At 42.7% G+C, this 27412-nt stretch overlaps 1 protein-coding gene across 2 annotated transcripts in view; it reads right to left on the bottom strand.

The window, feature by feature from the left end:
- Positions 1 to 27412, bottom strand: part of zc3h3 (zinc finger CCCH-type containing 3) — a 419425-nt gene that overhangs the window by 132775 nt on the left and 259238 nt on the right. For both annotated transcript variants that reach the window (XM_072468220.1, XM_072468221.1), the window contains exons 6-8: positions 26645 to 26729; positions 22123 to 22281; positions 21552 to 21621 (exon numbers count right to left, since the gene is read on the bottom strand). In XM_072468220.1, the coding sequence (XP_072324321.1) occupies positions 21552 to 21621; positions 22123 to 22281; positions 26645 to 26729 (314 nt within the window). The remainder of the gene's footprint in view (positions 1 to 21551; positions 21622 to 22122; positions 22282 to 26644; positions 26730 to 27412) is intronic.

The following is a 27412-nucleotide window of genomic DNA, read 5'->3' as shown; positions in this document are numbered from 1 at the left end:
AGGCTTAATACTATTCTTTGCAACATTCAAAGCCTCATTTAATATTCATAACCTCCTTAATAAGCCACAGGTAAATCTTTCTTGCTGAATGTTTGTTGAACATTTTGAATTATTTATTTAAATGCTTCCCACTGTTTATTTACCAATATACATTATAGTCTATTTACTCAATCAACTCTTCACTTTACAGAAGTTTAGGATTCTTATTTGTGATTGGAGTAAACATAATATTCAATTGGATCATGATCACTATTCCCCAGCCAGATTTGTTACTATGACATTACTAATTAATCCTGCTGCATTGTACAATATGGATATTTAATAACTTCATGCCTAGTTGGTTGCACAAGATATTTCTCCAGGAAACTGTCTCATAGAATTCATAGAATTTACAGTGCAGAAGGAGGCCATTCGGCCCATCGGGTCTGCACCGGCTCTTTGAAAGAGCACCCTACCCAAGCCCACACCTCCACCCTATCCCCATAACCCAGTAACCCCACCCAACACTAAGGGCAATTTTAGACACGAAGGGCAATTTAGCATGGCCAATCCACCTAACCTGCACATCTTTGGACTGTGGGAGGAAACCGGAGCACCCGGAGGAAACCCACGCACACACGGGGAGAACTTGCAGACTCTGCACAGACAGTGACCCAAGCCGGGAATCGAACCTGGGACCCTGGAGCTGTGAAGCGATTGTGCTAACCACCATGCTGCCCTAAAAGCACGGTACAGACTCTTCTTCTGGACCGCCTTTACCAAGTTGACATGTCCAGTCTCTATAAAGATTAAAATCCCCCACAATTATTACAATGCTTTTGGCACAAGTTTCAATAATTTCTTATTTAATGCTTTGTCTTTAACTTGCTATTTGGGGTCTTATTACTACCCCATTGGCATTTCCTGACCTTTGCTATTCCTAATCTCATCCCATATTTTACGATTTTCTCAGCAAAGATCCTTTCTTACAAATGTCCTCATGTCATCCTTTACTATCAAGGCTACCCCTTTCCTTTTACATTCTGCCTGTCTTAAACACAGAACCACAGAAGCGAGTTAAAACTGAGTAAGAGTTGAGCCAAGTCTTGGTTTCAGCCCAGAGTGGATGCAGGGTGATCAATGCATAGGATGGGACATTAGAACTTAGGAAGAACAAATTATCGATAAAATAGAAGGGCAAGAAAAAACAGTGAGAGTTAAACCTTTGTCTCAAACTGGAAGAGTACATACTGGGGCTGTTTAGCACAGGGCTAAATCGCTGGCTTTGAAAGCAGACCGAGACAGGCCAGCAGCACGGTTCAATTCCCGTACCAGCCTCCCCGAACAGGCGCCGGAATGTGGCGACTAGGGGCTTTTCACAGTAACTTCATTTGAAGCCTACTTGTGACAATAAGCGATTTTCATTTCATTTCATTGTAGCAAAGGTACTGTTTTCAATCTATTTAAACTATAGTGTTTGTGAATAAAATGGACGCTGTTTAATAGAAAAAAAGGAGTAAATAAACAATGCTAACTAGTTTTCTCTAGCTGAACACAAATGGAAAGCTGGACACAATAAAGTGATGAATTGCTCAATCAACTATAAAAACCATAGAGTAAAAAGACTTGCCGGATAACAATTTGCAAACGTTCTCAATTTCCTGCAGATGTCGGAATAACTGTTGACAACATAATGCACATTTTGTTTGCCTAAATGTAGAGTTCCCAGTAATTTTATGACAGCAGAGGAAAGTATTTTCTTAAAACTTCCTCTCTCAATCACTTCAGCAGGATCACCATCAAATATCTTTTTTTTAAAAAGCAATAAATGTCAAAGGTGGTTTAAGATTACCCTACACCTGGGGAGGTCCTTCAATTGCCGTCGACAACCATATCACCACTGATCATACTCCATTAATACTACCTTGTATTCACGTGGTCCCCGCACAGGTTTAAGCTTGTGTTTGCTTGTCCTACTGCTTGGTGTTGAAGAAAACATTACTTTAGGTTTACTTTCACAATAATTTTAAGTAGGGAACAGTGGACAGATTTGTAAAGCAGGACAGAGAGGTTGGTACATACACAAGGGGTTGGATTTTCTCATCCCGACATAGGGCCGAAAAGCGCTTGACGGGTAGCAGCCAAAACCGTGATTCCTGCCCCTAATTCCAGTGCAGGATGTCAGGCACTATTGCGGATGTTGGCATTTCAGACCTTTCGCAATTTTGTTGGAGGGTGGATTTCGGTAGACGATGTGAATCGTGAAGCAGAAGATGGGAGATGGAAACTGCATGAAAGGTCAGTACACACACCTCCTTCATGTATCATAATGAATGATACATCTGTTTATACTACAGTGAGTGATGCTAGAGCTTTGATTTGGAATGGTAAGTAACCATTAATTATTGTGGTTGCCAGGTTGTTACTTCTGATAACTGGCAAGGGAAATAACAGCATTGTGAAAGTTGAAAAGTCAACAGATGCATTAGAGTTCATTATCCAGGGGGTTAAGTGCTTTCTAAACTGTACAATAGCCAAAGGCTAGTCTAGTTTGGAACTCAACAAGACTTTGTGAAACATCCCCACCGCTGTAATGCTTTTCATTGAAGTTCAGCTCAGTCTTCCTTTTGGCTGTTTCAAAGTTTCAACAGATGGCTGAACATCTGGTTGTGTTCAGAGCCTCGAATTGATTCTACCCATCGGTGTTTGTTGAGAAGAGTTCTTTAGTGCAATTGAGAAGGAGGCATGAGAGAGTCTATTGCTATTTAAAACTGATGAAGTACCATGACTGGATGAGATGAATCCAAGGATATTGAGGGAGGTGAGTGTGGAAATTGCAGAGGCACTGGTGATAACCTTCCAGTCTTCCTTAAACACAAGGGTGGTGCCAGAAGACTGGAAAATTGCAAATGTTATACCCTTATTCAAAAAGGGGTGCATGGACAATGTCGATAACTATAGACCAGTTTGATTTCAGTGGTACAGTAAAATATAGTACAGGTGAAAATCAATATCACTTACACAGGAAGGAGAAATAAAGTGCACAAAGGATTGAGGGAAACCGCCCAGGTATAACATAGGTTCAGACTAAGAGGGAATACAGTAACATGATTGCATAATGTTCAGCACTGAAGCATTCCACATGCAAATACAGCAAGACCTGTCAATATCCAGGCTTGGACTGACACAGTGTCAAGTAACCTTCGCGCCTCACAAGTTCCAGGCAATGACCATCTCCAGCCAGAGAGAATCAAACAATCCTTGACATTCAATGGCATTACCATCACTGAATCCTGAACTTATCAACATTCTGGGGATTACATTGACCAGAAACTGAACTGGACTAGCCATATAAACACTATGGCTACAGCAGCAGGTCAGAGGCTAGGAATTCTGTGGTGAGTAACTCACCTCCTGACTCCCCAAAGCCTGTCCACCATCTACAAGACACAAGTCAGAAGTCTGATGGAATATTCTCCACTTATCTGAATGAGTTCAGCTCCAACAACACTCAAGAAGCTCCACACCATTCAGGACCAAGCAGCCCTTTTGATTGGCACCCCTCCCACAAACATTCACTCCTTCCACCACCAATGCACAGTAGCAGCAGTGTGCACAAGCAATAAGATGCACTGCAGGAACCCACCCAGGCTCCTTAGCCAGCACCTTCCAAACTCACAACCACTACTATCCAGAAAGGCAAGGGCAGCAGACACATGGGAACACCCCACCTCCAAGTTCCCCTCCACGTCACTCATCATCCTGACTTGGAAATATATTGCCGATCCTTCACGGTCATTGGGTCAAAATCCTGGAACGCCCTCCCTAACAGCACGTGCGTGTACCTACATCGCATGGACTGCAGCAGTTCAAGGCAGCAGCTCACCTACAACCTCTCAGGGGCAATTAGGAATGGCCAAAAAATGCTGACCTAGCTAACGAAGCCCACATCCCGTAAAAATGAATTCAAAAAAATTCAGGTTAACATTACATATATGTAAATACACAAATCATGGTACATAACGTTGGTGAACAAGGTGCAAATAGTTTGTGGTGATAAAGGAGGCCTGGCTCAAAATGGATAGGGCGAGGTATTAATAATTCCAGGATACAAGATACAACAAGTAATTAAGGATAATCAAGGAAATTCATGCTGGCTTTCCTGAAGGGAAAACTATGTTTAACTAACTTGCTGGAGTTTTTTTTGAAGAGGCAACAGTTAATGTTAATAAGGGCAACACAGTTGATGTAGTGTGTATGGATTTTCAAAAGGTATTTGATATAGTCTCACACAACAGACGTGGGAACAAAATTCTAGCTCATGGAATAAAAAGAGACAATAGGCATGACCAGAAATTGGCTGAGTGACATGAAACAAAGTAATGACAATTTGTTTTGTTTTTTAAAAAAGAGTGAGGGAAGGTTTGTAGTCGAGTTCCCCAGAGGTCAGCGTATGGACCCTTGCTTTTCTTGACATATGAATGATCTAGCCTCCGTGTTCAGGGCATGGTTTCAAAATTTTCGGATGGTAAGAAAATTGGAAGGGTTGGCAGCTGTGATGAGGATAGTCTTGAACTTCATAGGGACATGTTGGTGAATTGGACAGACAAGTGGCAGATAAAGTTTAATCCAGAGAAGTGTGAGGATTCATTTTGGCAGGAAGAATGTGGAGAGAGAGAATAAAATAAAAGGAGAAACTTTTAAGGAGGTGCAGGAACAAAGAGACAAAGTGAATGATGGGAGCAGGGCATGTTGAGAGCAGTTAATAAAATATCTAGTATCCGAGGATTTATTAACGGGGGCATTGAGCACCATAAAGAGGTGGTGTTAACTTGTGTAAGACACCAGTTAGGCCTCATCTGGAGTACTGCACCCAGCTATGGGTGCCATACTTGAAGGAGGATGCAAAGGCATTCTAGAGGGTACAAAGGAGATTCACAAGAATAATTCCAGGGATAAACAACTGTAGCTATGAGAATAGACTGAAGAGGTGGGTATGTTTTTCAGGAGTAGAGAAGGCTGAGAGGAGTCTTGATATAGGTATTCAAGATCATGAGTGGTACAGACACTGAACATAGTGGGAAACTGTTCCCTCCACAGAGTACATCAAGAACTAGTGGGCACAGTTTCAAAATAATGGGTAAAAGGAGCAGAAGTGATGGTGATGAAGAATATTTTCACCCAGAGGCTGTTGGAGCCCGGAATGTGGTGGAGGCAGGTTTGATTGAGGTATTCAAAAGGGAAATAGATTGCTATTTGAAAATAAATAATGTGCAAGGTTATGGGGAAAAGGCATAGCGGTGGGACTAGGTAAAATGCTTATTCAGAGAGCCAGTGCAGATTCACCTCCATCTGCACTAAGATTCTGTGACATCAACCCTCTGTTACGTCGTCAAAAAACCCAATCCAGTTTTTTAAGCACGATTTGCCTTTAACAAATCTATCCTAGCTATCCTTAATTAATCCAACTTGTCCAAGTGACTGTTAAATGTGTCCCAGATGATCATTTCTAAAAGTTTATTCACTGTTGATATTAAATTGATTGGGTTGTAGTTGCTGGATTTATTCTTTCACCTTGTTTTGGAGGCAGAGGAAATGGGCGAGGTACTAAATTAATACTTTGCATCAGTATTCCCAAAGAGAAAGAATTGGTGGATGTTGAGTCTGGAGAAGGGTGTTTAGATAGCCTGGGTCACATTGAGATCCAAAAAGAGGTATTGGGTGTCTTGAAAAATATTAAGGTGGATAAGCCCCAGGGCCTGATGGGCTCTACCCCAGAATACAGAAGGAGGCAAGAGAGGAAATTGCTGAGGCCTTGACAGAAATCTTTGGATTCTCACTGTCTACAGGTGATGTCCCAGAGAACTGGAGAATAGCCAATGTTGTTACTTTGTTTAAGAAGGGTAGCAAGGATAATCCAGGGAACTACAGGCCGGTGAGCCTTACATCAGTGGTAGAGAAATTACTACAGAGAATTCTTCGAGACAGGATCTACTCCTATTTGGAAGCAAGTGGACATATTATTTTGTGAAGAGGAGGTTGTGTCTCACTAACTTCATAGAGTTTTTCGAGGAGGTCACAAAGATGATTGATGCAGGTAGGGCAGTGGATGTTGGCCAAATGGGACTTCAGTAAGGCCTTTGACAAGGTCCCTCATGGCAGACTGGTACAAAAGGGGAAGTCACACGGGATCAGAGTTGAGCTGGCAAGATGGATACAGAACTGGCTAGATCATAGAAAGCAGAGAGTAGCAATGGAAGGATGCTTTTCTGTTTGGAGGGCTGTGACTAGTGGTGTTCCACAGGGATCAGTGCTGTGACCTTTGCTGTTCGTAGTATATATAAATGATTTGGAGGAAAATGTAACTGGTCTGATTAGTAAGTTTGCAGACGACACAAAAGTTGGTGGAATTGCGGATAGCGATGAGGACTGTCAGAGGATACAGCAGGATTTAGATTGTTTGGAGACTTGGGCGGAGAGATGGCAGATGGAGTTTAATCTGGACAAATGTGAGGTAATGCATTTTGGAAGGTCTAATACAGGAAGGGAATATACAGTGAATGGGTAGAACCTTCAAGAGTATTGACAGTCAGAGAGATCTAGGTGTACAGGTCCACATGGCACTGAAAGTGGCAACACAGGTGGAGAAGGTAGTCAAGAAGGCATACGGCATGCTTGCCTTCATTGACCGGGACATTGAGTAGAAACATTGGCAAGTCATGTGGAAGCTGTATAGAACCTTAGTTAGGTCACACGTGGAGTACAATGTTCAATTCTGGTCGCCACACTACCAGAAGGATGTGGAGGCTTTAGAGAGGGTGCAGAAGAGATTTACCAAGATGTTGCCTGGTATGGAGGGCATTAACTATGAGGAGAGGTTGAATAAACTCGGTTTGTTCTCACTGGAACGACGGAGGTTGAGGGGGACCTAATAGAGGTCTACAAAATTATGAGGGGCATAGACAGAGTGGATAGTCAGAGGCTTTTCCCCAGGATAGAGAGTCAATTGCTAGGGGGCATAGGTTTAAGGTGCGAGGGGCAAGGTTAAGAGATGTACGAGGCACGTTTTATTTACACAGAGGGTAGTGGGTGCCTGGAACTCGCTGCCGGAGGAGGTGGTGGAAGCAGGGACGTCAGTGATGTTTAAGGGGCATCTTGACAAATACATGAATAGGATGGGAATAGAGGGATACAGACCCCGGAAGTGTAGAAGATTTTAGTTTAGACGGACAGCATGGTCGCGCAGGCTTGGAAGGCCAATCAGCCTGTTCCTGTGCTGTACTTTTCTTTGTTCTTTGTTTGTTTTGAACAAAGGTGCAACATGTGTAAATTTCCAGCTCCCTGGCACCATGCCCCCTCACCGCCAACTAAGGTTTAGTTATTTATTTATTTTTTCACAGGGTGTGCCCATCACTGGCTAGGCCAACATTTATTGCCATTCCTAATTGCCCTCAATAAATTAGTGGTGAGCCATCGCCTTGAACCGCTGCAATTCATGTAGTGTAAGGTACACCTACAATGCTGCTGGGGAGTTCCAGGATTTTGACTCAGCGACATTGAAGGAACAGCGATATAGTACAAGTCAGGGTGGTGTGTGGCTTGAAGGGGAACTTGCAGGTGATGGTATTCGCATGTCCTTTATGGTGGTAGGGGTCACAGGTTTGGATGGTGCTGTTGAAAGAGTCTTGGTGAATTTCTGCAATACATCTTGCAGATGGTACACACTGCTACCACTGTATATTGGCGGTGGAAGATGTTTAAGGTTGGGTATTCTGGCCAGTTTCTCTGTGATTTCGACCCTTACTTCCCTCAGCATCTTCAGATGTATCCTAACTGGTCTATATGTCAACAATGGTATGTTCAAGGTATTATGGTCACAACTGAAAAAGTAGCCCGCACATGTATTATTTGCCAGAGGAATAATCCGTGATAGTGGACATGTTTTCACGGTGGGTAGAGACTTTTCCAACCAAAAGAGATGATGCTAGAACAGTGGTAAATATTCAGTTGAAGGAAATAATACCTATGTTTGGGATACCAATGGGTATTAACAGTGACAGGGGAACTCATTTCACTAGCAAATTGACCAAAGCCCTAACAGAAGCTATGGGATTTGATTGGAAATTGCATATACCATATCAGCCACAATCCTCAGGAATGGTGGAAAGGGAGGATGGAATAATTAAAACTGCAGTTACAAAAGTGTGTCAACAAAATGGGCTGCTATGGCCAGATGCCATACCCATAGTAATGTATGTCCTGAGAAATCAGAGAAATCGTAATACGGGTTTAACCCCGTATGAGATGTTAATGGAACATCCCATGACAACTGGAACTAAACCCCCAATGACTCCAGCGGCAGTAGCCTTAATATGGGCAGATGAGGCATCACTAAAATATGCCCAGGCCATGTGTGAAACCGCTGAAAAAAAAAAATGGAATGGTGCGACAGGCTCAGATGTATCCAAAAGAGGGAAATACACACCCTTTAAACCTGGAGATCAAGTATATGTGAAAGCGCTAAACAAAGATTATTTTTATCCTAGGTGGAAAGGACCCTACCAAGTGCTGCTAACAACCAGAACAGTCATTAAAGTAAAAGAAAAGCCAGATGGGATCCACGCAACTCGTGTAAACTACATCATACGGAACCTTGAGAGTACTAGCGAAACACTGACCTGAAGAGAATGACGGCGTTGATGTTTTTATATGATCATATTAATCCAACATAATGTAGAGGGTAAACTGCATACGAACACCTTAATATACATGTCTCACTCATACGCAGAGAGGGTAAATAAATTCAGTAGTTGGGTTTGTACACAAATTCCCAGATGCTCGGGGGAGGGCTTCCCTGTGCGACCTATCCCATTCACCAGTAAAGAGTTGCAGAATGGGCTCCAAGACGAAATAGTACAGGACGTGGTGAAGATAGACAGAATATGTTAGATTGGAGATTAACTGGATACGATATGAATAGGTTTGACGAATGGTGGGGGCCTATATTTAATGTAACACGCCCTGGTTGATCCTTCCCAATTATACTGGAGTCCCAAAAGGAAGTATATGCTTTAAGAATCATAAAACATATGGGACCCATTCAGTAGGCACGAGTCAGTGTGATCAAACCTTGAATTGGCAACCCCCTATGTTCCACCTTACAGCTAAAGGACTATTCATCTTTGATTGGTCAGGAGTTGAAAATCGAATTGGTAGAGGCTCCTGGGAAGGGGATCCGATTAGACTAACGATGACTGATAGTAAAGGAAACCTGACTGCATATAATGGCACGTATTTTATCTCTGGCCATAAGGCGTACCCTTGGTTACCAGAAAAGTGGAAAGGCTCCTGCTATTTGGGATACGTATTCCCTTATGTGCATCACGTTCAGCAATTGCAGGACCATCCCCATCACAGGACGACACAAAGTATTGTGACATGGGCACAAATGCTGGGAATAATGATACCACCATTAGGAATAGCCACTAATGCAACCAACTACGTGAACTACGAGACATCCTTGAGCAGGTAGCTAATGATACTGCAGAAGCTGTTAACCAGATAGAAACTGAGATAGTTTCTATATGAGCAGTTGCCCTGCAGAATAGAATGGCCCTTGATTTCTTGTTAGCTGAAAAGGGAGGCACTTGTGCCCTGATTGGAAGTGACTGTTGCACGTACATCCCTGATAACTCAGAGAAAATTGATAATCTGGTGGATCATATTCGTAGAGAGGTAACAAGATTACATGAAAATGAGGGATGGGGCTTTGGCGTTGGGTGGTTAGGATCGTTAGGACAGAGGACTGTGTTCTGGATTATAATTGCCATTGTAATCTTGATTGTAGTATGGTTACTGATTTAATGTTGTGCAAGATATTTTTATTGTACGAACACGGGAGCAGCCCTAGCCGCCTTGCCTCCTTGGTACCAGGCTCATAACACGCAGCAAACTGTCATATGTCCGTTCCCCTTACATTATAAATCACCCTTCTCTATGGAGGACACGATAATGTACTAAAAGGTGTTGATCAAAAGATCAACAAGGAGGGAATTGTGGAAGGGAAATTAATGAGTTGCCAACTTAGAAGCATGCTGGGAAACGCTTGACTATATAGTTTAACACTGCTTTTGAACAAAAGTAAGGTCAGGTAACGTAAACAAAATACTACTTAATATTTTGGTCTCAGCCTTATTATGATAACGCATTGCCCTCCGAAAGATAACAAAATGCGTACTCGAGTTGTTTTTAGCCAAGGGCAAGAACATAAGTACGACGTATTACATCTTACATACTTTCCAAGGTCTATTTAATATAAACATGGCTGTTTACTTCAAGCTGTTATTTCAGACTACAAAGATATGCTTTCTTCGGTCGAATCTCAGAGTGCTGTGGACTGGCTATGCAGCCAAAACACTCTCTCTGCAAATACTTGTGTAAATAAATTTCCTTAAATCGAACTTTGAAGAATTTGTCTTTATTATAATTTCCATGACATTGAAGCCTACTTGTGACAATAAGAGATTATTATTATTGTAGCCATCTGGGATGGCCACTTCCTGATTACAAAATGGACATTTTGCAAAGATTGCAGGGAAAATGGACAATGCTGAGAAAACAAGCAGGTTCAGAGTTTGTCTGTATATTGGAGCCGCAGCTCCCAGACAAGACTAAAACTGTAGGCCCATTAGCATACTAATGGCCCACCTCCGGGAACAAAAGAGTAACATTTGATTAACTGATACTAAGGCAGACACCCCGGCGCCAGAGGAGACCGAAACAAAGCAGGCCAACGGCCACCTAGGACACGCCCAACCATCAGGGCACCCACTCCTTTATTGGACGAGATCAATATGAATGATCAAGAAACGGCCCAATTGATTGGCGCCAAGTTCAAGGCCTGCGCAAAAGCGCGCGAAGCCTCTTCGGGTATAAGAAGAAGGCCCCGAGAGAGAATCGCTCTCTTAGACCCAGCTCTCACCGAGGAGAGACCTGTCCACTAGCTGCACCAGAAGCGAGTAAGTCCAAGGTCAACGCACGCTACCAGACAGACGACCTTAGCTGTTCCCCTTTACCAGTTCAACCCCAGCAGCCTCAGAACCGAACAACGGCCATTGTTCCTCTGACTGAGTGGGTGCCCGAAGATAAGTATAGGCTTTAGCAGTAGTGATAGTTTAGTCTGTAGTATTTGTGCATGAGCATATTTAACTGTGTGTGTAAATAAATAAGCATCGACTTTGAACTAACTGGTGTATCGAGTCTTTGATCAGTATTCGGTTTGAACCTTGGGGCGGTATCGAAAGATACCTGGCGACTCTAGAGCAAACGTAATTAGAATTAAGGAAGGCGACCATATTGACCGCCATATTCAGAGCCAACCAAAGTGAACAACATTATTATGGTGATTTAGCAACTTTTAAACACAGCCAGTCTTTTAGCACTGTGGGTGTACCTATACCAAATAGCCTGGTGGTTCAAGAAAGTGGCTCCCCACCAACGTCTCAAGGGTAATTAGGGAGGGGCAACAAGTAACAGCTTTGCCAGCAATGCTCACACCCCATGAAAGAACTAAAAAACCTTTCTAATATCTTCTCTGTCAATTTTCAGCTAATTCAGTATCTCAAACTACCTCTTCATTGACTATGATCGCAACAGGATCTATCTTGGTAAAGATAAAAGCAAAATACTCATGTAATTCCTCAGCCTCCATGGTCTGCCTCCATGTGTAGATTCCTTTTTTGGTCCGGAATCAGCCTCACCCCTCTTTACCTACCCATCACCTATTTCTATGCCAATAGAAGACATTGAATTCCCTTTCATGTTAGCTGCCATTTTCATTGCAAATTCTCTTTGTCACCTTTATTTCCTTTCCCACTTCCTCTCTGAACTTTCTATATTCAGCCTGGTTCATCAACCTGACATCTGTCATACACACCATTATTCAAGCTTCATCGTATTTCTTTTACCATCTAGGAAGTTCTGGCATTGGTTGACCGACCTTTCTCCATCATGGGAACATGCATCTCTCGTTATCACCACAACATCATATTCCTATTGTAATATGTTTATTGTATAAACCTTCTCCCATAGCACTAGCAAATTGCCCTGCATGGATCCTGATCCAGTCTGTATAGGTCCAATATTCCCCCGAACCGGATCCAATGTCCTAGGAATCTAACATCCTCTCTGCTCCACCATATCTCCAGCCATGTATGGCATTGCGGGTAATCTTGAGATTATTGCCTTTGATGTCCTGCTTCTTAGTCTCTTTCCTAGCTTCCTAAAATCTGTTTGCAACACTACATTCATATCACAATCGCTGGCTGTTTACCTCACCACTTAGAAGGTTGTGCAGCCACTTTATGACAATCTAGACCCTGGCATCTGGGCAACACACCATCATGGAATCATGCTTGCGACTGCAGAATCAGTCTCTTCCCCAACTATGGAATCCTCTATCGCTATTGCTTTCCTAAACCATCCCCTCCACCTCTTGTATGGCTGAGCTACCCATGGTGTCATGGACCTATCTCTGGCTGTGCTTTTCCAGAGGAACTATTACTCTCACCAGTATTCAGTACAGAATAGCAGTTGGAGAGCGAGGTGCACTTAGGGAATTTCTGCATTACCTGCTTGCTCCTCCTTGGCTGTCTAACGATCATCCATTCCCACTCTTCCTGCACACGCGTAAACTGTGGGGTGACCACCTTCAGAAACATGCTAACCACCTAGCTCTCAGTCTCACTAATTCATTGCAGTGATCCAATGAGCAATGTCAATTCTTGCAAAATTTACCCTCAACTCTGACAAAGAAAATGCTCTGCTCATACATGGATGAGCAAAACTCTTTCCATAAAGTAAGAAATAATAATGCTTAACAAGAACAAAGCAGCCAGTTGCTGTTTTATACACATTGATAAAGAGATAAAGTTAAAATTAACTTACAGGTACTTGGCAGATCAGCTTTGACATGGCACTGGACTTGCACTATTTTGCAGTGTCAATCGAAGTGAGGAGTGTCTAATGCCTCCAGTGAATGTCATTTCAAAGTCAAGTCAGGCTGAAACTACTGTAAAATTAGCTCAGCATTGACACGAAAGCTGTAGAGTGCATGCAGTCTACATCTCCCACCTTTAGTTTTCCTCCCTGCAGAGGGTGTCACTGTAGGCAGTTGTGGTCAGCGACTCAACAGTGGTCCACTCTCGGTTTGGGAATAAGGAAACCAAAGAAGCACATGGAAGACAGGTACAAGTCTTGGGGGGTTAATAATGGCTACTTGCCATTGTGCAGTCACTGCAACAATAATGTCTCTGCAACAATAATGGCTCAAGTTAAAGAACAGAAAAACCCTCTGCAGAAAGTGCAATAAACATTTCTAACCATGTAGACTTACAAACATGCCAACTAGAGAACTTAATAGTTACAGAAATATACTGCGCTAATCTTGGCAATTTGATTGTTCACGTTTTTGTTTTGCTGTCTATTTAGGAGTTGTAAAAAATGAGCTTTGCAGAGGTATTGGCTTTGTTCTCTCTGCCGGAGAGTATGATGAATGGCCCTAACAGCACCACTCCTTGTAATAATGCAGGTTAACGGGGAGCAGTGGAACTGGGAGCAAGGTTTCTGCTTCCTAGAGGCTTCCTGCTCCCATAAGTAATAAATCAAACATGCTGGTCTTGTAGTTTGCAAATAACACTCAGGTTTTTTCTGACCTGTGGCAGTCTGCAGCACTTAAACAGACAGTGTTTCCTGTCCCGAGGCAGCTGGTAAAGGGTTTGAAGGGTACACATTTGTATGCTGATCTCAACAGCTGCCCTCAAAATTCTTTCACTCTCTCTTATGGTACTGCAGAACCGCAAAGGTAAAATAAAGGTGGATGGCATAAAAATTTGAAAAGCAAGATTAGACCTAGTCCTGCCAACTGCAGTGTCTCCATTATTTGATTTTTCTCTTAAGCTCCAAATATCTGTCCAACTATAATCAACTACCTTCAGCACCTTAGGTCCAACTACTTTCAATTGTTTTATTAATGACCTTTCTTCCATTCTGGGGATAAGAAGGGGCTGTTCATTGTTGATTACAAAGTCTGAGTTTTACAGCACAGAAAGAGGCCCTTCGGCCCATCACGTCCATGTCGACCATTAGCACCCAACTATTCCAATCCCATTTTCCTGGTCATTGCAAACTATTCCAATCCCATTTGTAGCCTTGTTTGCAACGGCATTTCAAATGCTCACCTAAATACTTAAAGGTTGTGAGGATTCCCGCCTCTACCACCCTCTCAGGCAGAGATTCCAACCACCCTCTGGGTGAAAAACGTTTTCCTCACATCTCCTCTAAACCTCCTGCCCATTACCTTAAATCCATGTCCTCTGTTCATTGGCCCCTCCACTCACTCAGAGGAAAATTACCTTCTTATCCACCCTATGTCCCTCATAATTTTACACATCTCAATCAGGTCCCCCCTCAGCCCGCTCTGCTCCAGGGAAAACAACCACAGCCTATTCAGCCTCTCTTGAATGCTGAAATTCTCCAGCCAAGGGAACATCCTGGTGACTGTTCTCTGCACCTTCTCCAGTGCAATCACTTCCTTTCTATAGTGTGCTAACCAGAACTGTATACAGTACTCCAGCTGGGGCCTGAGCAGTGTTTTATCCAGCTCCAGCATAATCTCCCTGCTCATATATTCAATGCTGCGGTTAATAACCTCCCTGCTCATACATTCAATAGCAGGTTAAAATCCAAAAGGTTTGTTTGGACTCACTAGCTTTCAGAGCGCAGCTCCTTCATCATCTATTGAAGGAGCTGCGCTCTGAAAGCTAGTGACTCCAAACAAACCTTTTGGACTTTAACCTGGTGTTGTAAGGCTTCTTACTGTGCCACCCAGTCCAACGCCCTCCCCCCAATCCAACGCCGGCATCTCCACATCACATATTCAATGCCTCGGTTAATAAAGGCAAAAATCCCACAGGCCTTCTTAACCATTTTATGTACCTGTCCTGCTGTTTTCAGAGATCGGTGGACATGCACGCCAAGGTCCCTTTGATCCTCTGTGCTTCCTAGGGTCTGACCATTCATTGAATATTCCCTTGCCTTTTTAGTCCTCCTAAAATGCATTATCTCATATTTTTCATGGTTAAATTCCATTTGCCACTCTTTTTCCCATCTAACCAGCCCATCTATATCGCCCTGTAATCCAAGACCTTGCTCCTCACTACTTACCACACCAAAAAGTTTAGTGTCATCTGCAAGCTTACTTACCATACCTCCTACATTCACATCCAGATCATTAATGGAAACTACAAACAGCAAGGGGCCCAGCACTCATGCCTGCAGAACACCATTGGACATAGGCTTCCAGCCACAAAAATAATCTTCAACTATCACCCTCTGCCTCCTATCACTAAGAAGTCTTACAACATCAGGTTAAAGTCCAACAGGTTTGATTCGAATCACTAGCTTTTGGAGCACAGCTCCTTCATCAGGTGATGAAGGAGCTGCACTCCGAAAGCTAGTTTGCAAAACTGCCTTGGATCACATGGGCTCTTACCTTCTTCATCAGCCTCCCATGTGGGACCTTGTCGAAAGGGCGGATAAGTGACAGATGGCATTTAACCCTGAAAAGTGTGAAGTGATACACTTTGGAGGAGTAACTTAACAAGGAAGTCTACAATGAAAGGTCAGACACTGGAAAATTCCGAAGAACAAAGGAACCGTGGTGTGTTTTTCCATAGGACACTCGCTATTATGATGGATTTGTATAGAACTTTGATGAGGCCACAGCTGGAGTAGTGTGTGTAATTCTGGTCGCCACATTATAGGAAGGATGTGATTGCACTGGAGGGGATGCAGAGAAGATTCACTAGAATGTTGCCTGGGATGGAATATTTAAGTTATAAAGGGAGGTTGGATATGCTTGGGTTTGCACCATTGGTGCAGACAGGGGGTGCACAATACTTTGCTTCCTGAAAGCTAGTGATTCGAAACAAACCTTTTGGACTTTAACCTGGTGTTGTAAGACTTCTTACTCGCTCCCTGAAGTCAATGACCAACTCCTTAGTTTTGGTGACGTTGAGGGAGAGATTGTTATCGTTACAAAGCACAAATCAGGAATGTGGTGAAATACTCTCCACTTTCAAGATTACTTGTAGTTGCAGCAAAAAGAGCAGCTAAATACCAAAGATAAAGCAGTCCAGTTGATTGGCAACCCATCTACGAGCTTGCATCGCCACTCACTCCACCACCGGTGCACCGTGACAGCAATGTGTACAATCTACAGTATGTACTGCAGCATATTGCAAAGGGTCCTTCAACAGTAACTTCCCATCTTACGACCTCCACCACCGAGCCAACAGGAGCTGCAGATGCATGTGAATAACATCACCTATTATTTCCCTTCCAAGTCACACATCAACTTAACTTGGACAAAAATAGTATCACAGGGTTAAAATCCTGGAACTCCCTACTTAACAGCTTGTGGGTGTACCTTCACTAGTAGCGGTTTAAAGTGGCCCAACTCCATCTTCTCAAAATCACTGGGTTTTTTTTTACATTGAAATTCATTGTTCTGTTCCTACACAGCAAAATCAGAGACACTGTTTTCAGGATGTTTGTGCCCCTGCTAAAGCCAATATTTATTGCCCATCCCTATAGAAATTCTTCCCAACTGACAGTATCAAAAAACATTGGTATGCATAGCAACAGTGATTATACTTGAGGTAATTATAGGCTGTAAAGTGATTTTGGGACATTATGTATCAATGCCAGTTCAAGATTGAAGGAAACTTGCAATTGTGTTTGATATATCCAAGCAGAATTTTTTTTTAATGCTGTTCCACACAACGGTTGTAAGGATCATTGCCAATCGATTCAGAAGTAAACATGACTGTACCTTCAGGATTAGAAGCAGAAAAAAACATGCTATTTAAACAAGACAAGATGAGACAGATCCTTCAAGAGTGGTTTTGCTAAAACCGGCTAAATTGCAGATTAACTCTTTTCAGATCAAAGCAACATTTTAAACCTTAATTTATACGCATCTCATGTGTAATTTATTGACTAAATATCGGTTGTGCACATATGAATCAGAATATTTTAGAATTTATCCCTTAGCTTCATTGTGGGAGGCTCATTAAATTTGTTAATTTTGAATTCTGAAGAATAAAGAATAACAAATGCACTAACAAAGGCTTTCCTGACTTTTGTTGGGGGGGGGGGGGGGGGAGTGCAGGAGTGTGGCAGGGATAGAATAACAAATGAGCTGAATTTCCTTCTTCTGATCAATATTCACCAAGTCTGATGATGGACCAGATGCAAAATTGTGATAGTGGGAATGAGTAGGGCAGTAACCGTGGGAGATGGTGAAAGTGAGACACTATATTGTCAAGATTGCAGAAGTGTGTGTGTGGGGGGGGGGGGGGGGCGATGGGATTGAGACAGAAATGAGAACAAATATGAAGCTGCAAGATAGAATGAGTATGGGAGAGAGTGTGAGAGAGAAAGATTTTGCACACAAGAAAGAAAAATGTATGAACACATGCTCTTACAAGTGTGTGCATACTGGATAACATTAAAATAAAACTTGGCTGCAAGCTTTCCACACAATAGCAGGAGGGAAGAAGATTGGAAAGGAAAGGAAACACAAAAACTTATTTAGGAGCATTACTGAGCAGAGAAGCATTTGATGTTAGAAGCTGTTGATAAAACATTTCACTTTCATGGTTCACAATATACCCAATATTGTTTGATATACTCTTGTTATACAAAACGTTTGCTATTTATTACACTACATATGGAAGTGGAATATAATATGATGAAATATTTTTCCTTTATACAATTCTTTTGACATCATGAATGACAGCTATCATTGTATCTGATCTGTCTGATGCTGACACAGCCCAAGGGAGCTGTCCCTTGCTGCAATTCACAAAAAGAGATCACATTTACCTGCCATGAATGCATCAGAAAGGAAAGCTTCTTCCAGTATTTGTAAGCCTATTGTCCAAATCAGTGATGGGCACCCTAGGCTAGTGAATGAGCTGCATGAGTGGCCCTCCTTCATCTCAGTGGACATCAATGTTGAAATTAGACTTGTTTCACTAACAATGGCCCCATGAATAAGATCGAATGCATTTAATACACGCCATATATTTCATAATGAGTTATAGAAAATGCTTAATCATTTATACATCAATAAACTGTCAACTTGAAATGGTAAAAACAAACGAGAATTAATATTTTGGATGCAGAGGGAGCGCACGGTTCTCACAGTCAATGTTGTGTGCAATCAGCACACTTCACTTGCCCTTGTTTTACGCGCGAATCACTTTAATCATACCAAAAGGAAAAAATCTTTGCAAATGGAAATCAACAAAATGTGGCAACCCTGTGCGTGGGCAATGGTTGCCCGGACCGCAGGTTGCCCACCACTGAGCTAAGTGCTAGATTCTGCTGCATTTCAAGTTGATTAGCAAATCTACTAGCAAAATTACTTTCTTCCCCATTGCCAATTTTCTCTCCTCTCTTCCAAGAGATGCTGACTCGTACTTTCTACAATTGCCACTGCCATCAGCTGCCTTTGCTCCAGTGGTCTTTCTTCATGAATAGTCTGTGATGCAAGTGTTAAAATCAGAGCATAATGTACACAGAAGAGGCTGTAGTATCAGCTGTAACCTCTTGCCTCTGAGTTCACAGGTTGAGTTTAAGTTCCCTACAGACACTTGGGCACAAGGACCTAGGCTGGCAATTCAGAGCGGCATTAAGGTGTGCTGCAATATCAGAGGTAGGATTCTTCAGATGAGGATTTAAATGAGCCTCTGGCTGCCACCTAAAGTGGATGTAAAATATACCACAGCACTATTAAAATGAAATGAAATGAAATGAAAATCGCTTATTGTCACAAGTAGGCTTCAAATTAAGTTACTGTGAAAAGCCCCTAGTCGCCACATTCCGGCGCCTGTTCTGGGAGGCTGGTACGAGAATTGAACCCGTGCTGCTGGCCTTGTTCTGCTTTACAAGCCAGCTGTTTAGCCTACTGTATAAACCAGCCCCTATTCTTGAGCAGGGGAGTTATTCCCTTCTGTCCTGGCCAATATTTATCCATGAATCAATATCATAAAAACAGATTACCCTGGTCATCGTCACACTGCTGTTTGAGAGATTGCCATGTGCAAGATTGCTGTGTGCAAACTGAATGTTACATTTCCTACATTACAACAATGACCACACTTCAAAAAAATACTTTTCTGTGCTTTGTGTTGTTAAAAAAAATCTGATGTTGTCTCTAGTTCTGCTGATCCTTAAATCTGTATCCTCTGTTACTGATCTTCCTGCCACTGAAAATAGTTTCTCCCTACTTAAACTATCAAAACAGTACATGATTTTGAACTCCGCTCCATCAAATCTCTTTTTCATTTCTTCTTCCAATTTCTCTGGTCTCTTTACTTAACTGATGTTTCTACCCTTGGTACCAGCATAATAAATCTCTTCTGCATCTTCTCTAAGCCTCAGCATTTTTCCTAAAATGTGGTGCCCATAATTGGGCACAATATACCAGCTTAACTGGTGTTTTTAAAAAAATGTTTTTGCATAATTTCCTTTCTTTCGTCCTCTCTGCTTCAAACAATAAAGCCAAGAATCCTAACACCTTTTTGACATGTCTTTGAACTTTCATTGCCACTTTCAAAGATTTATTTCCTGTCTCTATTCCTATACCTCCTTTATACAATTTAACTTATATTAATTGTTGCTCCTTATCCTTATCAAAATGTATCACTTCACACGTCTGTGTTATATTTCATCTGCCAGTTGTCTGCCCATTTCTGCAGTCAATGTCCTTTACAAGTCTGTTTCTATCCTCCTCATGGTTTCCTATACTTCCAAAGGGGCAGCATGGTAGCATAGTGGATAGCACAATTGCTTCACAGCTCCAGGGTCCCAGGTTTGATTCCCGGCTTGGGTCACTGTCTGTGTGGAGTCTGCACGTTCTCCCTGTGTGTGCGTGGGTTTCCTCCGGGTGCTCCGGTTTCCTCCCACAGTCCAAAGATGTGCAGGTTAGGTGGATTGGCCATGCTAAATTGCCCTGAGTATCCAAAATTGTCCTTAGTGTTGGGTGGGGTTACTGGGTGATGGGGATAGGGTGGAGGTGTGGGCTTGGGTAGGGTGCTCTTTTAAAGAGCTGGTGGAGACTCGATGGGCTGAATGGCCTCCTTCTGCACTGTAAATTCTATGATTCTATGAAAGTCCAGGTCATTGATATATATCAAAAAGAGAAAGGGTCCTAACACCACTGCATACTCCCTTCCAGTTTGTAAACAATCAATTATTGACCACTGCTCTCTGTCTCTTAGGCAATTTCATAGTGACCTTCATTAATCACAACGATTAGGGAAGGGACATTACAGGCATGTTTGATTCCATTGTCCACATTCCAGGCTCAATCATTCTGCGGTGATCACAAGGAGAAGCCCTGGTTGAGTTACCCCATTCCTGTTTTACGGGCGGTGAGGTGAATTAGCCAATCCGTATAACTGATGTAACTAGTAGTGTTGACCATGGAGAACCAATGGATGTGATTTCTTTAGACTTTCAGAAGGCTTTCGACAAGGTTTCACAGAGCAGATTACTATATAAAGTTAAAGCGCATGGGATTGTGGATGGTGTCTTGAGATGGACAAAAGCTGGTTAGTAGACAGGAGGCAGAGAGTTGGAATAAATGGGGGGGGTTTCTGATTGGCAGTCAGTGACTAGTGGGATACCGCAGAGATCCGTTCTACGACCCCAACCCTTCACATTATATATTAATGATTTAGACAAGGGAACTAAATGTATTATCCCCAAATTTGCAGATGATACAAAGTTGGGTGGGAGGGTGAGCTGTGAGGAGGATGCAGAGATGCTACAGCGGGATTTGGACAGGCTGAGTGAGTGGGCATATGCATGGCAGATGCAGTGTAATGTGGATAAATGTGAAGTTATCCACTTGAAGGCAGATTATTATTTTGGATATTCAGCGAGACCTAGGTGTCCTCTTGCAAACAGTCACTGGAAATAAGCGCGCAGGTACAGCAGAGTCCAGAACCAGGGGCCAAAGATTGAGGATAAGGAGTAAGCCTTTTAGGACGGAGGTGAGGAGAAATGTCTTCACCCAGAGAGTGGTGAATCTGTGGAAATCACTACCACAGAAAGTAGCTGAGGCCAAAACGTTGTGTAATTTCAAGAAGAAATTAGATATAGCTCTTAGGGCTGGGCAGGGGGGGGGGGGGGGGGAGAAGAGAGAGAGAGAGAGAGAGAGAGGAGGGAGGCAGGATCAGAGTATTGAATCTGATGATCAGCCATATTCAGAGTGAATAGCGGAACAGGCTCGAAGGGCTGACTGGCCTACCCCTGCTTCTATTTTCTGTGTATGTTTCTATGTAACTGTCACAAGAATGGTCAGCACAGGCTAGGTTATTCGTTGTGTGAAAGTATGATACACTTGTCAACTTAACCATCAATGCAGCATTAAGAAATCGGTCTTAATGAAAGTGACAATTGTTCAAGATGATTTCTTTTGATACAAAAATAATCCTTACCTTATCTTTTGAAACTTTATGTGAAAAAGGGCATGTCCCATCAGTTTTTTTGCATGTTCCACGTAGGAATCTGCCAGAAAGAAAGTAGAGATTAAAAACTGCCCTGTGGCTTCCTATGGCCCTAAAAGTGAAATGTCTGCGATGTTCCAAGTAGTGCTGTTTTGACTGCACAGCAGTCACTTTGCATAATGAATATAATACCACTAAAATAAGCAGAGAAATTAAACTAGTTGGTTGATACAGCTCAGATAAAATGGAAGTTTGCAGCATTGAGGTGTCCCCTTGCAATGTCATATACACCAGCTATATACAGACAAACCGAGTCTGGTTTAACATGGGAACAGTGCCATCCAAATTTCCCTCTGCATTATTCTGACATCTGATATAAACTCAGTCCTGCAAACCAATGGGGTTTCCACTTTGCACTCTCTTGGTGCATGCTGAATGTCTCTGTAAATATCCTCAATTGTTCTCATTTTTAAATGTTATAATGTTATTTCTTTTTGATCAGCAAAATAAATTTCACCCAGTATATGGTTAATAAAAATCAAATTCAGTAATATAAACCCACCTTGTGCAGACTGCAACTTTTTCAGGGTCATGTATGTAAGGACAACTGTCCCCTCGATTACACTTTCCGAATCTGTTGTAGTACATGCAGTATTCTTTCTTCTTGGATTTCTTCTGCTTGGCCAGTCGGATTATGGTCAAGCTACGCTGCACAGCACGACTACGGGCACACGATACTTAGTTAGGTTATAGGAAACTTTCCAATAAATGTTAATGTAATTTAACTCTATAAAATTAAATGGATAACTTCAAAAGCAAAATCTAACTGAGGGAGACATGTGCACAGTGAAGACAAGAGCAACTGGTAATTCCTTCCATTGCAAGCTCAACATTTTGGGTGCACTGGCATCACACAAGGCACGAGGAAAAAAAACAAAGTGCAAACAGCCTCTTGTACACAGGGAGCAAGCACAACCCACAGTTACTCTAGCTCATCTGGTTGGTTTACTCTTGGAAGGCTGCCTGGATTCATGACTGAGGGAAACAATGTATAATGGCCTAAATAGCTTGGGATTAGGAAACACCCTTAATGAGCTTAATTGCATTCAAATCCATAAGAACAATCCCAAAGATAAGGTTGCCCCTATAGTCTGCAAAATATTTCAGAATTTTTTTAGAAGGTCCTACTGGTTTCTCCATTCAAGCTTCTCCACACCTGTAGCTATTATTCTCTTCTAAACCTTTTCTATTTTTTTTAACCATTGCGTTTGGCAGGAAGGAGAGGGTGGCATGGTGCTTAGCACTGCTGCCTCAGCGCCAGGGACCTGGGTTTGATTCCGACCTCAGGGGACTGTGCGGAGTTTGCACGTTCTCCCAGTGTCTGCGTGGGGTTCCTCCGGGTGCTCCGGTTTCCTCCCACAGTCCAAAGGTGTGCAGGTTAGGTGGATTGACTAAATTGCCCCTTGGTGTCCAAAGGCTTGGTGGGGTTACAAGGGTATGGGGATAGGGTGGGGGAGTTGGCCTAAGCAGGGTGCTCTGTCGGAAGGTCGGTGCAGACTTAATGAGCCGAGTGGCCTCTTTCTGCACTACAGGGATTCTGTTCATGATTATGGGGCTGGAACAGAGTCACCCTGTACCTGTATGCTCCCAGCTTTTTTTTCCAAGACCTCTTGCCTTGTTGGGAAGCTCCTGGTCTCCAGATGGCACCTCATTGATGGCAGCATGGCCTACTTCAGTTGCCATGTTCCGAATTGTGGCCAGCCTGCATCCCAGCATTCTATGGCCCAGGTCTCATCTGTTGGTGCAGACTTACAGGCATCATGAATCCTGACGATATACTTTGCTTGTAAACAAAGCAGTTGCAAGACAGTGGGTTTCTAAACGCTAGTGGGAAGTTACAAAACATCAAATAAATCAAAAATGGAATGTTGGTCTTTAGCTTAAGGGAAGTAAAGAGCAGGAAGTTATGCTTCAGTGTAAAGAGCCTTGGTCATACCCCATCTGGAATACTCCGTTCAATTCTGGTTACAACACCTCAAGCGGGATATATCGGCCTTCAATAGATTAGATTCACTAGAATGATACTGGAGCTATTAGAATTAAATTATCAGGACAGGTTGCATAAAATTGGTTTACAATCCCTTGAGTTTAAATGGTTGATCTAATGGATATGTTTAACATGACAAACAGAGAGAGTAGATAAATACTTTATTTCTTCTGATGGTGTGGGGGCAGCATGCTGGTGTAGTGGTTAGCACCGCTGCCTCACGGTGCCAAAGACCCGGGTTCAATCCCGGTCCGGGGTCACTGTCCGTGTGGAGTTTGCACATTCTCCCCATGCCTGCGTGGGTCTCACCCCCACAACCCAAAGATGTGTGCAGGGTAGGTGGATTGGCCACTCTAAATCGCCCCTTAATTGGAAAAAAAAAAATTGGGTGCTCTAAATTTATTTTAAAAATAAAATAAGATTAATTTCTTCTGGTGGTGCAATCCAGAACAAGAGGGCATAACCTTAAAATAGAACCAGGACATTCATGACTGAAATCAGGAAGGGTAACTTCACACAAAAGGTAGTAGGAATTTGGAACTCTTCCCCACCAACGGGTGCGGTGCAGGGTCTATTGAAATTTTCAAGACTGAAATCGATGTAAGGATATCAAAGGAGCAACGGAGGGTAAACGGGCTGACATACAGATCAGCAATAATCTAATTCTAGTGTTTCTCAAAATGGGGGTCTGTAGACATTTTACAGAGAGTTTGTACAAGAGTGAGTAAAGGCGACAAGTGGAAGGCTTGGTGCGAACCAGGAGAGAACACCTGCCACATGTGCAGCATAGAGTGGGCTTGTAGTCTCACTTGGAAGAGCAATCAGAGTGGCAGGAAGATAGTCTTGTAGACCCACAGTTAGCAAATCTGGTGGTGAATTAAAGAGAGGGGAGTGGCTTTTTAAATATTGAAGTACAACATACTCCTGGCAAAAAGGTAAAATGAAAATGTGGTGATCTTTTGAGGTATTTGATTCCACACCTATTCCTTTGGCCGGGAATCTTCCGTTCAAACAAACCCCCCCCCCCCTCTGGTATATTATCTTCTCTAGATCTTTTCAATGAGAACTGCTGGGGTGATATCAGCTGCCTCAATTTCTCTGCTCCCCTCACCCACTACAATTTATATCCCTTTGAACTTGCAACACTCCAAGGTCCAAGCCCAAGATCACCAAATCTAATTGGCAAACTGACCTTGTGGATGCAGAATGCCAGCTCTCTGACACTTCATTCTAACCTTCCCCTTGACCTCACCACTGAACATTAAGCCATAGTTTCCAAAACTGTCAATAACATATCTCCTCAGACCATTTTCCCTCCCCAACCTCCAACCTCGTTCCATTTCTACCTTCTTTCCAAAATCCCTAACGTGGACATGTCTGATTGGCCTATCATTTTGCCTAAACTTGCTCTTGAACTATTCTTCCTGTTCTTGAACTTGCGTCCCATCTGGGCTCTACATTTTTCTCCTGTCCAGTCTCTTCCCACCTACATCTCTGGCTCTTCCAGTCACTAACAGTTTCCTGACCCTAGTTTTCTTCTTTTCATCTTCACTCCCTTGACGCTTCCATTCCTCATTCTACTAGTCTGGTGCCATTTCTTCCTTGAGTGAAAGTCCAATATTTCCTGCCCACCACTACTTTGTTGAACTTGTTCCCACATTGAACAACTTCACCTTAGATTCCACTTACCTCTGCCATATAAGAGATGTTGCGATGGGACCTCGTATGCATCCTAGTGATACTTGCTTTTTTGTAGAACATATGGAATAATTTTTATTCCAGTCCTACTCAGGCCCATTGCATCCACTAATTACTTTGTACAGCACTCCCGATTTGTTTAAATGCACAGAGCATTTACAAAATTTTGAATGACAGCGCAAGCGTTAAAGAGGTCAACTTGCGCTTGGCTTGTGCGGAAACCTCAGTGTTTCAATACGGTCGCACAGCTCGGGGAAACTTGCTTCAATCCCCTTCCTTAATTTGTTTCTGGCATATAGATGACTGTATTGGTGCTGTTTCTTGCCCTCACCCTAAACTGGAAAGTTTCATTCACTATGTTTCCATTTCCACCTTTCACTGCATTCGCATAGTCGATTTCCAACACTTGCCTTCTTCAACTTGCCTGTACTATCAACCAATATCTACTAGAATCCCACTGTCTCCCTGACTGCACTTCCTCATACCCAGCTTCCTGAAGGATGCTATTCATCTCCCAGTATCTCTGCCTCCATCTCATCTGTTCTTATTGTGCATGCTTTCCATGCCAGTGTTTCAGATGTCATCCTATTCCCTCAACAGGTTAACAGCCCCCCAAACCATGTCTACTCCATTTCCACACTTCTGCTTCCACCCCTTCCCCACTTCTCAGAACCACAATACAGTTCCCCTTGTCCTTGGCTTCCACATTCAATGCATCAACCTCCACCTTTACCACCTCTAGTGTGATGCCATCAACATACACATCTTCCCCTCCTCCTTTCACATTCCAAAGGGACTGCACCCTCATGAAACCATGGTCCACTCCTTTATGACCCCTAAGCTCTCTTCCATTCCCATAACATCTTTCCATGCAAGTGCAGGAGATACAACATCTTTAACTGCTCTCTTTTCACTGTCCAAGGCCCCAAACACTTTTTAAATTTAGTACACTGTATTCACTGCTTACAATGGGGTCTCCTATGCATTGGGAAGACTAAATGCAGATTAATTGACCGCTTTGCAGACCATCTGGACATTTCACTTCGAATCACCTGCCACTTTCAATCTGTATGTGGGTCTGCCATACCATCGGATGCTGTGGTGCAAAAACATATGCAGCCAAGGCAATATTTCCCAGGACTGCCTTTTATACCAGCGTTGCTGAGACACAATAGATTAATGTACAATTGGCATTGATTGTACTCAAAGAAAGATTCAACCTCCAACAATACATTTAACATTAACAGTTCCCCACAACACACAAATCATGAAGATCCAGAAAATGAAATAAAGATGAACTGATCATTAACTAAGACAATGAAGAAATGCATTAACTAACCTTGCAATGTGTCGATGAGCAACAGCTTTGGTCAGGCCGCTGGAAAAATAGAGACCACTGCTATCGAAATCAGCTTCCAACCTGACTGTTTGAAGGAAGGGAAGGAGAGCAAAAATAAAAGTCAGACTGCTTCAGTCTATCCTTCCTCTTACAATCTGTAGCTTTGTTACTGAACCATCTGCTCTTCAACTATCTCATCGCCTCAATAGGTTTTGGGGGTCAGTTAGCTGGTTCCTGATGAGGAGCGACCTCAACAGCGCGGGTTCAATTCCCATACCAGGCGAGGTTAGCCATATCTCACCTGAGATATGGTGACTCTCAGGTTAAATCACCGCCAGTCAGCTCTCTCTTAAAGGAGAGAGCAGCCTACGGTCCTCAGGGACGATGGCGACTTTCATTTCATTTCACTCACTATGCTGTGCAATGTGGACCCAGGTCACTTAAGTTTCCTCAAATACAAAATGCTGTATATCTGAAATCAGCTGCATAAAGCTGATTAGGAACTCCACACATACTGATAACAACAGCAGACTTGAGCAAGAGAACCAAGTGCAAAACTCTATTCTCCACATCAATTCCTTCCCCATAAAGAGAAATGGAAAACCATAATAATTCAACAAAACCTTCTGGAGGGGGGTTACAAGTTATAAAATCAAAGCTGTATATACATCTGCAAGAACATATTTTAACTGATTGAATATTAACATAGGGACCAACATGACTGTGATTGATCAACACTTTGAACATTGCACTTAATTGATTAGAAAG

Source organism: Scyliorhinus torazame, chromosome 11 (assembly GCF_047496885.1).
Source record: "Scyliorhinus torazame isolate Kashiwa2021f chromosome 11, sScyTor2.1, whole genome shotgun sequence".
NCBI classification, from domain to species: Eukaryota; Metazoa; Chordata; class Chondrichthyes; order Carcharhiniformes; family Scyliorhinidae; genus Scyliorhinus; species Scyliorhinus torazame.
The sequence above is the reverse complement of the archived record's forward strand: the minus strand, read 5'-3'. Positions and strand labels throughout refer to the sequence as shown.